Source organism: Bos javanicus, chromosome X (genome assembly GCF_032452875.1).
Source record: "Bos javanicus breed banteng chromosome X, ARS-OSU_banteng_1.0, whole genome shotgun sequence".
Lineage (NCBI taxonomy): Eukaryota > Metazoa > Chordata > Mammalia > Artiodactyla > Bovidae > Bos > Bos javanicus.
The window spans coordinates 142,317,510-142,329,102 of record NC_083897.1 but is presented as its reverse complement, the minus strand read 5'-3'; the positions used below and the strand labels follow the sequence as shown (position 1 = coordinate 142,329,102).

The following is an 11,593-nucleotide window of genomic DNA, read 5'->3' as shown; positions in this document are numbered from 1 at the left end:
TACATCCTCCTGACCTGAAATATGGGAAGTGTATTGTGATTTCTCACTCACTCTAAAGGTCAAATGTCCAGATTCACTCAACCTTCTCCTAAAGCAATATGCATGATTAAAATTACAAAATGTCGTTGAAGGTCATCCCTACCAAGGAGAATATTGAAGATGACTTCTGTGTAACCCTGGGCTTAGGAGGAACAATTATTGGTTCATGACGTCAAGCCAACGTGACGATCGTATAAAAAGTGACACCAATTCTCACCCTCTCCAACCACTGGGACACCCTCAGCCTCAACAGAAGAAAGTCCACAAGAGACACAAGATGAAGGTTGTGTTCCTGACTCTTCTCCTTGGTCTGGTTTGTGCTGCTCAAGAAGAGGATACTGCGGAAAGTGCCTCAAAGGTAGCAGGGATGGTCTGATCTGGGAGGAGGTCATGTGTGTGTGTGTGTGCCCTTTCTCTGGGTTTGTTATGTTCATCCATAAGCAAGTCGTGTGCCTCCCATGCAACACTGCTCCATTCACTGGCTCTATACCTGTTCTGTTTGGTCTCTGCTCTCTGCTGTTTATTAATTGACTCGTACATTTTTTACTGCTCTTGTAACAGAGAAAGAGGATCAGAAAACGACTGTTGGATTTGAGGTCTTGCATTTGACATCAGAGCTTAAGCTATCTCTCAAATGTCTCAATTCCTTCTTTCACCCTGATTTCAGTTTTTACCTTATTTTATACATTCTGTGTTATTCAGTCAAGTTAGATACTGTCTGCTGATTTGCACAAAGGGTGGGAAACTCAAGAGGGAGGAGTCTGGATGAAATAAAAAGACAAGGAGGAAAGGCTCCAAGGTGAATTTTCTTGTTAGCTTTCAGGACAGTGGAGCACCACGTACATTGCATCCAATGGCCTAGCGACGGCCGGTCAGAAAGCCTTCGTCATACCTCACAGGCTTTATATTGTGTTTTGCGGGAAATGCTTCATAATAATGTTCTACGTTTATGACTGGTAAGTAAAAATAACCTGCAAAGAACACACACAAACCCAAGGCTGAGGGAGGGTGTGGCTTCCCCGTCTGCAGGGAGCTCTCTGGGTGATGTTGAGAGCAGGACCTCCTGAGCTGTGGGGGTGAGCGGGGTCTCTGAGCTGGTGGGCAGCTCCCCTGAGAGCCTCCAGGTGATGTCCTGGAACCCACAGTCCCCGCAGGGACTTGACCCTTCCTGCGGAGTCTGTAAGAGACGGTTCCCACTGAGCGCAGAAGCTGAGGGCGGAGGGAGATCACACAGTGAGCTCTGCCCGTGGGGCACTGGGTGTACCAAAGCCTCGCTGCCCCAAGGACCACTCAGGGAGGATTATACTGCAAACACTTCGCTAACAACGTGGATGTGTATTGAGGAATAAACATATTTGTAAGCAAGGAATTATTATACAGCACAGGAAATGCAGCTCAATATTGGTCTATGGGGTCGCACAGAGTCGGACACAACTCAAGTGACTTAGCAGCAGCATTCTGTCATAATGTAAATGGGAAAAGAATTTAAGAAAACAACAGATACGTGTATATGTGTGACAGAAACACTGTCCTCACATCTGACACTAACAAAACATCCTTAATCAATTATTCTGCAGTATAATTAAAAAATTAGCCTTCACAGGTACTGCTAGAGGTAAAGAATCCACCTGTCCATACAAAAGATATGAGAGGTGCAGGATTGATCCCTGGGTCGGGAAGATCCCCTGGAGGAGGGGATGGCAACCTACTTCAATATTCTTGCCTAGGAAAGCCCATGGAAAGAGGTGCCTGGTAGGCTACAGTCCATAGGGTTGCAAAGGGTCGGGCATGACTGAAGACATGCAGCCTGCATGCATAAAAATAAACAGAAAAATAAAAGAACTGAGAGGGTTATGCAATGAAAGACTGGTATATAAATAGATCTATAATTCATTATTTGTCACACATGAGATACAGTTGGGGCTTCCTAGATGGCTCATTGGTTAAAAAAAAAAAAAATTCTGCTTGCCAATGCAGGAGATATGGGTTAGATCCCTGTGTCAGGAAGACTCCCTTGAGGAGGGAAATCGCAACCCATTTCAGTATTCTTTATTTTTTTTTTAAATTACTTTTTAACTGAAGGATAATTGCTTTATAGAAAGTTGTTTTCTGTCAAACCTCAACATGAATCAGCCATAGGTTTACATATATCCCCTCCCTTTTGAAACTCCCTCCCATCTCCCTCCCCATCCCCTCTAGGTTGATACAGAGCCCCTGTTTGAGTTTCTTGAGCCAAACAGCCAATTCCTCTTGGCTCTCTATTTTACATATGCTGATGGAAGTTGCCATGTCACTCTTTCCTTACATCTCACCCTCTCCTCTCCTCTCCCCATGACCATAAGTCTGTTCTCTATGTCCACTTCTCCATTGCTACCTGTAAATAAATTCTTCAGTACCACTTTTCTAGATTCTATATATATGTGTTAGAATATGATATTTATCTTTTTCTTTCTGACTTACTTCACTCTGTATAATAGGCTCTAGGTTCATCCACGTCATTAGAACGGACTCAAAGACGTTCATTTTTATGGCTGAGTAACATTCCAATTGTGTATATGTACCACAACGTCTTCATCCATTCATTTGTCAATGGGCATCTGGGTTGCTTCCATGTTCTGCTGCTGCTGCTGCTAAGTCGCTTCAGTCGTGTCTGACTCTGTGTGACCCCGTAGATGGCAGCCCACCAGGCTCCCCCGTCCCTGGGATTCTCCAGGCAAGAACACTGGAGTGGGTTGCCATTTCCTTCTCCAATGCAGGAAAGTGAAAAGTGAAAGTGAAGTCGCCCAGTCGTGTCTGACCCTCAGCGACCCCATGGACTGCAGCCTTCCAGTCTCCTCCATCCATGGGATTTTCCAGGCAGGAGTACTGGAGTGGGGTGCCATTCCATGTTCTAGCTATTGTAAACAGTGCTGCAGTGAACAATGGGGTACATGTGTCTTTTTCAATTTTGGTTCCCTCAGCATATATGCCTAGGAGTGGGATTACTGCGTCATATGTGGGTTTTATTCCTAGTTTTTTAAGGAATCTCCATCCTGTCTTTCATAGAGGCTGTATCAATTTACATTCCCACCAACAGTGCAAGAACATTCCCTTTTCTGCATTCTACACCCTCTCCTGCATTTATTGTTTGTAGACATTTTGATGATGGCCATTCTGGTTGTTATTTGACCTCATGTGAGGTGATATTTCATTGTAGGTTTGATTTGAATTTCTCTAATAATGAGCGATGTTGAGCATCTTTTCAAGTGTTTGTCAGCCATCTGGATGTTTTCTTTGGAGAAATGTCTACTTAGGTCTTTTACCATTTGATTGGGTTGTGTGTTTTTCTGGTGTTGACTTGTATGAGCTGCTTGTAGTTTTTGCAAGTTAATCCTTTGTCCGTTGTTTCATTTGCTATTATTTTCTCCCATTCTGAGGGTTGTCTTTTCACCTTGCTTATAGTTTCCTTTGCTGTGCAAAAGCTTTTAAGTTTAAACAGGTCCCACTTGTTTAGTTTTGCTCTTATTTCCATTACTCTAGGAGGTGAGTCATAGAGGATCCTGCTTTATGTCATCGAGTGTTCTGCCTATGTTTTCCTCTAAGGTTTATAATTTCTGGTCTTACATTTAGGTCTTTGATCCATTTTGAGTTGATCTTTGTGTATGGTGTTAGGAAGTGTTCTGCTGCTGCTGCTGCTGCGAAGTCGCCTCAGTCGTGTCCGACTCTGTGTGACTCATAGACGGCAGCCCACCAGGCTCCCCCATCCCTGGGATTCTCCAGGCAAGAACACTGGAGTGGGGTGCCATTGCCTTCTCCGAGGAAGTGTTCTAACTTCATTCTTTTACCTGTAGTTGTCGAGTTTTCCCAGCACCATTTACTGAAGAGTCTGATTGTCCCGTTGTATATTACTGCCTGCTTTGCCAATAATAAGGTACCCATAGGTGCATGGGTTTATTTCTGGGTTCTCTATCTTCTTCCATTGGTCTGTATTACTCTTTCTGTGCCAGTGTCATACTGTCTTGATGACTGTATCTTTATAATGTAATCTGAAGTCAGGAAGCTTGATTCCTCCGGCTCCACTCTTCTTTCTCAAGACTGCTTTGGGTATTTGGGGTCTTTTGTGTTTCCACCTGAATTGTGAACTTTTTTGTTCTAGTTCTGTGACAAATGCCATTGGTAATTTGATAGGCATCACTTTGAATCTGTAGATTGTGTTTGGTTGTATAGTCAATTTCACAATATTGATTCTTCCTACCCAGGAACATGGAATGTCTCTCCATCTGTTTATGTCATCTTTCATTTCTTTCATCAGTTCAGTTCAGTTCAGTGCTCATTTGTATCCAACTCTTTGTGACCCCATGAACTGCAGCAGGCCAGGCTTTCCTGTCCATCACCATCTCCTGGAGCTTGCTCAAACTCCTGTCCATTGAGTCGGTGATGCCATCCAACCATCTCATCCTCTGTGGCCCCCTTCTCTTCCTGCCCTAAATCTTTCCCAGCATCAGGGTCTTTTGTAAGCGCTCAGTTTCTTCAGTAACTTATCCAATCCTTTTTGGGTTCTTTCCGTTTGAATATTTGTTTGGTGTGCATGTTTCATATGTGCCAAATATATGTATTTTTCTCACGTACGTGTAGAAAGAGATATATAAGGCCACAAAGTTCTTTGTTATACAGGTGATATGCACATAATTATCAGATATTTGACTATCATTTACTATGTGAAATGTCATATGGACTTGGTATGTCTGTGTGTGTATAATGGGTCTGTACACACAGGTGTGTATAATATGTCTGTACACACAGACGTCCTTTCGTGTTAATTCTTCTTGAGCTGTTTTATTCATTTATTTTAAATTATTTTAGTTGTGCTGGGTGTTTGTTGCTTTGAGTGGGGGCTATTCTCCTATTGTGATAAGCAAATTGTTCACTGCATCAGGATCGCTGGTGGGGGAACACAGGCCTAGGCAAGCTGGCTTCAACAGCTGTGCTGCCAAAGGCCTAGTCTGTCCTGCAGCACATGGGATTCTCCCTGACCAGGGTCAAGCTGTGTCCTCTGTATTGGCCGGCGGATTCATATCCACTGGACCACCACAGAAGTCCTCTTCTGCCGTTTTTATACAAGCAGAGTCTGTTTCTGATAAAATTTAGAAATCTTTTCTCCAATTTCTTGTACTTTTGGGCTATTATATCATCAAAGAATACACGGCCAGGGTTGCCACTCACCTAAGGTCTGTCTAGGTAGCTGTGCTGCTCAGGTTCAAGGAAAGGATTAAAGGCAAGGTGTTAACTTTTTTTCTTCCTTCCTAAAATTCTGGGTCTCTCCGTGTTTGTTTGTAAACATGACTGAGTTTGTATTTGGAGTTCATCTTTGGAACTATGCTCAGATTTAATGCGTTGACATGACAGACTTGTCATTGGATACTTACTTGATGATACACGTATTTCTTCTCTGGTGAATGTCATACTGTTCAGAGACACAAACATGATACGTGACACGGGGCATTAGAAGGGTGAAACGAAGGACTTGTCACATTTTTATCAGTTTCATCCACCAACTTAAATATCTTTTGTTTTTAAGCAACTGGCACGTGTGGAGACCAGTATTCATTTGTGGAGTATGGAAAGGACCTTATACTTACACATATGAATGTAAGTATAAGTATTTCAGTGGTAAGCAAACGTTTGGCCGAAATCTTGGTTTAACTTCCCCCAGGAACTCCATATACCTGAATTCTAGGTTTACTCACGATTACAAGTTGCACCAGGCGCTGGTCCTAAATCTTCTGAGCACCTGATTTGTCCTGAACACAGTGTCCAATCTCAGAACTTGGACAGCCCCCTCACAATGATGAGGGACCTGTTGCTGTTGTGGCTTCGTCTCTGAGTCATGCCCAACTCTTTGTGACCCCCTGGACTGTAGCCCAACAGGCTCCTCCGTCCATGGGATTCTACAGGCAATCGTACTGAAGAGGGTTGCCATTTCCTCTTCCAGGGGATCTTCCCCACCCAGGGATCGAACTTGCCTCTCTTGTCTCCAGCCAGGTTCTTTACCACTCGGGCCACCTGGGAAGCCCATGAGCAATCTGAGGACATGCATAATCTGACTTCAATGGTCCCAGTGTTACCCAAGCCTCATAGACTCACTGCGGCCTTGGGCCAGCTGCATACACCTTGCTGGGGCTATGAGACTATAAAGCAGCTTCAGCTACTCATTTTCTCTTTCTCAAGTAGCCTAGCGAGAGTGTTTATAAACTGAGCAGTGCTGTTTCCATGTTTCGGGAACACAGGCGGGCGGTTTTTCTTCTGATCCTGCTGAGTGTTTGCGGGAAGGTGTGGTGGATGCCAGGAAAGAGAGAATGGATGTAGACAGTGTAGAGGTGACACGCAGTAGGTCACAGTTGCTTCTTGTCCAGATACATAGCACTAAGTAGCTGGGCAGTGCAGAGAGGAGGGGCGGCCCTTCAGGTGGGGACGGAGCTCACCGCTAGGTGGTCACTGCCTGCATTTCCCAGCAGGTAAACTGTCTTCACACCAACACACAAGGCTGTGGGCTCTGTCATACCCCAGACTGAGGGGCAGAGAAAACATATCAATTAAAATAGTGTTCAGAAGGTTGCCTGGTCCAACATAATCATGCAGGAACACAAGGTTAGGAATGGTAAATTGATTTTGGTCAGGAGAAATCAATTTCATGGCTGGGAAATAGAAATACAAAGACATTTTGAACCAGGTTTCGATAATATGCACATGCTGTTTAAAAAGCTGTTGGGAACTTCCCTGGTGATGCCGTGGTGAAGAATCCACGTGCCAGTGCAGGGGAGACAGGTTGGATGCTTGGTCCGGGTAGATCCACATGACTTGGGGCAATGAATGCCGTGTACCACAAATACAGATCCTGTGGTCTAAATCCTGGGGGTTGGGAATACTGACCCCAACCCACAGCTACTGAAGCCTACGAGCCCTAGAGCCCATGGTCCGCGACAAGGGAAGCCCCCGCAAGGAGAAGGCTGTGCGCTGCAGCTAGAGAGTAGGCCCTGCTTGCTGCTATCAGAGAAAGCCCGCGCAGCAGCAGAGGCCCAGGAAAGCCAAAAATAAACAAACCAACCGAAGACATTTAAAAAAGCTGCTAGGTCCGTTACACGTCATGTTCTAGAAAGCATCCTACAAGATAGCAAGAAGTCACTGGTTAACTGTAGGATTAGGTGCGGATGAGGAAATATACTGCCTGCTCTCCTGTTGTCGTAAGAATGGTACTGTTCAGAGCACCCTCGAACTGACACACAATCGATAGAGCACGGACTGTTGCTAATGCCTGAAATAGGCGACAATACATCTAAATGACAATAAATTAATGCCGTTGTGCATATCTGACTTTTCTCTCTCTCACAGATAATGGTACAAATCAAATTGAATTTATTCATGTTTCCGAAAAAGCTCTGGTAGCAATCAATGTCAACTTGGATGAAACAAGCAAGAAGATGCAACAGATTCTACTATTCGGTGGGTATGACATCCCATAATTCCCACTGCCATTGTCACGCAGCAGGACCGCTGTCAGGACTTGCATTCAGAATCTCAGGAGGTGCTGACAATATTCAGTATTCAGTGTATAAGACCTACATCTTTCACAGTTAAGGATCCGGGAAGGTAATCTACCAAGAAACAGGTCATACGGTGCGGATGTCACATCATCAAACATTTCCAAATAGTTCCTACCTGTTGAAACTAAAAAAATTGATTGCTACTAGAAGTTGTTTTTAACATGTCAACTAATTGCAAGTTGTGACTGTAACGAGTCTGACCTCAGAGGCTTTATTTTACACAAGTTCCCCCGTGTACTCTAAGCCTTGGAATATAACCTTTTTATTTTTTACTTCTATTTTTTTAATGTTGTGTTTTTTAATGACAGTATTTTGATATTGAGGTATCATTTACATGTCACAAAATTCACCCTTTTAAGTGTACAGTTTTAAGTAGTTTTTCAGTATATTCACAAAGGGGTGCATCCATCACCACTATCCAATTATCGAACATTTTCATGGCAATCACTTTCCATTCCCTCCTCGTCTCAATAAAACCTTTTAAAATTAATCTTTATCCTGTTCAATTATCCAAATACAGTATCTTGTCCACACTGACATAATCTCAAATAACCACAAAGGAGCCGAAGTGGTGTGTGAACCAAAGGGCTATCAGGTGTCTATATCAGAAAACGTACTGGATAGAATGCTGCAGTATTAAAGAATAAATCATCTCCCACGACTTTGTGTGATGTAGTAAATATGTCTGTCAGGGGAGAACCCTGTTTCCTCTTTGTTTGGATTCAGAACAAGACCTGAGTGGTAGCTACAGACACTAGGAAGTTGGTCAAGGAGCAAGTTGGTTCCTTACCATGACAGAAGGAGCCCCAAATTCATGGAGCCCTATGAGTCTTTGAGGTCCTGTTCCTGATGCTGGGGGAGGGGAGGACTAGTTACAGAGCTGGATAGGGATTAATTTTTCAGAGAGACAGCAGACATCTGTGTCATGGGAAATGGTAACTGAGACTTCTTAAACTATTCCAAGTGGAATCTGATAGGCACATTGTTTTCATTCTGTATGAAGACATTTTTAGGACTTTTAACACGCAAATTTCTACCTCTTGCATGTTGATATTCAGGCAAAGAAAATGAAGTTGATGAGGAATACTTAGAGATATTCAAGAAGGAGGCTCTAAGTCGGAAGATTTCAGAAGAAAACATTAAGGATTTAACCGCACCTGGTAATGGAAGTATATTTTTTCTGAACATACCTTTCACCTCATATGTAAATATACTGTCAGGAAACAAATCAAGTTACTGACTATGTTCTTCCATAAGTAATCATTTATATAATCTCTAAATAAAAAAAAATCACTTGCAAAATTTAGGGAATGGTATTAATTGGTGGATTATTTCTTTTTTTCCCCCCAGATAAATGTCTTGCTGTGGCATGAAAATAACTTCGAAACACCCTAATTGTAAGTAAGCATAATCTGTTATTTGTGCTGTTTCATCAAATAAATCACCAACTACACTTGGTGATTTCATACCTGCCAAATTTTGTAGGTAACACTCTTTTGGTCCCAATAGCTTACATTCTATCACTAGAGACATTTCTCTTACATTAGGTAATTTCTCTTCTCCTGAGTCATATTAAATCACAAAGGAGTTGGTTGATTCATGCTGAGCAGCTTTGGTGGGAAAGCCTTCACCTGCAGGAAGCTTGCATACCAGGGTCATCAGAGAGAAGCAGGAATGGCCACGAGCTGGTGAAAACTAATTAGTATTAGTGTCAGGCCTGACCTCATGGTTGTCCACACACATCCCTCCTTCAGAAGAACTGAAATTAAAGAGCTCACGTTTTCTGAAACACCTGTGTGTAATCTCACATGATTCTGACAGAACCTGTAAAGTCTTTCCAACTTCACTGTCTGAAACATGCATTTGAATTACATTCCCATTCAGAAGGTGATTTTCTCCAAGTGAGATCTTTAAACTTTCTCAACTAAGACAGCCTCAGAAAACAACAATGATAAGGCTAAAGTGTGGCTTGTAATTTTCTGTGGAGAAAGAAAAATGAAAGAAAAACAGCAAAGGAAAACCATTGCTTCCAGGTGAATATGAAAAGAAAGGTGTGGTACATATATTCCATGTAATATTACTCAGCCACTGAAAGAATGAAATCATGCCATTTGCAGCAACATACATCAGCCTAAGAGACTGTCATACTAAGGGAAGTCAGTCAGAAAGAAAGACAAATACCGTGTGATATCACTTATATGGGGAACCTAAACTGTGACGCAAAGGATCATATTTGCAACACAGAAGAGATGCACAGACACAGAGAAAACACTCGTGGTTACTAAGGGGGAAGGGTAGGGCAAGAGAAGGATTGGGAGTTTGAGGTATCAAATGCAAACTATTATATGCAGGATGGAAAGACCAAAAACTCCTCCAGTATAGTACAGGGAGGTATATGCAATACTCTGAAAAAACCTAATTGGGAAAATCATCTGAAAAAGAATAGCTATATGTATGCAGAAACTTCACATGATGAACACCTAAAACTCATACAACATTAATAACCAATTAGACTCCAATGTGGGCCTCCCTGAGAGCTCAGTTGGTAAGAATCAACCTGCAATGCAGGAGACCCTGGTTCAATTCTAGGGACAGGAAGATCTGCTGGAGAAGGGATAGGCTATCCACTCTAGTGTGCGTGGGCTTTTCTTGTGGCTCAGCAGGTAAAGAAGAGTTAAAAAATAATAATTCTTGAAGACCCAAAAGATAAACGTGTGTGATTAGAGGCATATATTCCAATCACAGACTTGAACTTGCGTTCTGAAATCAGTACTCCTAGAATCCATCCCAAATGGGGCAGGTTGCCCCATGTGTACATCCTGGGGAAATTCCACATGGACCCCCTCCTACATCACAGAGATGTGGAGTGTGAGGTCCACCAGGATCCTGACGTTGGATCACCTACCAGCTCCTATACCCTGGATATCGGCTGCGTGAGGCTCACCCCTGTCAGCCGTCACACAGTCGACTCTACTAAACCTCTGGTTCTGCTTTTTCACCTACAGAGAGAGTCACTGAGACCAGACACATCCTCTTCCCCATGGAATCAAGAGCAACAACATGAAGATGACTTTCCTGGTTCCTGATTATCATGATCCTTCTCTCTTCACACTCACACTCCTTTCCCATCTCATCTCTCCTGGCACTAATCCCATGCTTTGTGGTGGTATTTGATTTCTGCAGGTTTAAATAAATTGGTTGAATATAGACCAGATTTACTTGTGTCTTTGCTGAAAGTCTCTGTTTTAAAACACACATATATGCACAGTTAATTTAACCATCTGGAAACGTATGCATTTCCTAAGATAGGTGTTTATCAGAGACAATTCTGAGAAGGATTAACTGGATACGTGCTAGAGGTGTCCAGGGAAGAAGGAGAAAAAGGTCTAAAACCATCACAGGACAAGGCACAGGGATATGAACCTCCTACTGCGGAGGGAGGAGACAGTCTGCTCAAGAAGGATGTCCCTAGAAAGCAGAGTGCTCATTACAGGGGAAGGAGGTGGTGTTCTGCTCTCTGAGCTTCATAGAGAGGAAATGTAAGGTGCCATGGACCACAGCTGCGGGGAAACGTGTATTCTGGCAGCACCAGCTCTTCTGCAACTGAGCTGAAGGACTGATACTTCTTAACGATTGGATCAGTGGGAAGGAAAGAGTCCCTGAGACCAGACAGGTCCTTCTCTGCACAGAATGGAGATTAACAACACAAGGACGACTTTCCTGGTTCCTGATCAACATGATCCTTCTCTCTTCACACTCACACTCCGTTTCCCGTCTCATCTCTCCTGGTCACTAATCACATCCGGTCTGGTGGTGTTTGATTTCTGAGGGTTTAAATGACCTGGTTAATTTACAATCAACTTATGTGTGTTTGTTCCAAAAGCCCGCATTTTCTAACACACTAAAATGCACATTAAACTTAACCATCCAGAAACATATGCCTTGAAGAGGTTAGCTGTCCCACCAGAGGCAAT

General features: G+C 43.1%; 1 protein-coding gene across 1 annotated transcript; it reads left to right on the top strand.

Moving 5' to 3' along the window:
• Window positions 1-249: 249 nt before the first annotated feature.
• On the top strand, window positions 250-10,833 carry LOC133242925 (odorant-binding protein-like). The gene is made up of 7 exons (XM_061409139.1): window positions 250-397; window positions 856-995; window positions 5,597-5,667; window positions 7,408-7,518; window positions 8,678-8,779; window positions 8,970-9,016; window positions 10,625-10,833. Exons 1-6 carry the CDS (start codon window positions 317-319, stop codon window positions 8,990-8,992), a joined length of 528 nt encoding a protein of 175 aa, XP_061265123.1. The 5' UTR covers window positions 250-316; the 3' UTR covers window positions 8,993-9,016; window positions 10,625-10,833.
• Window positions 10,834-11,593: the final 760 nt, after the last annotated feature.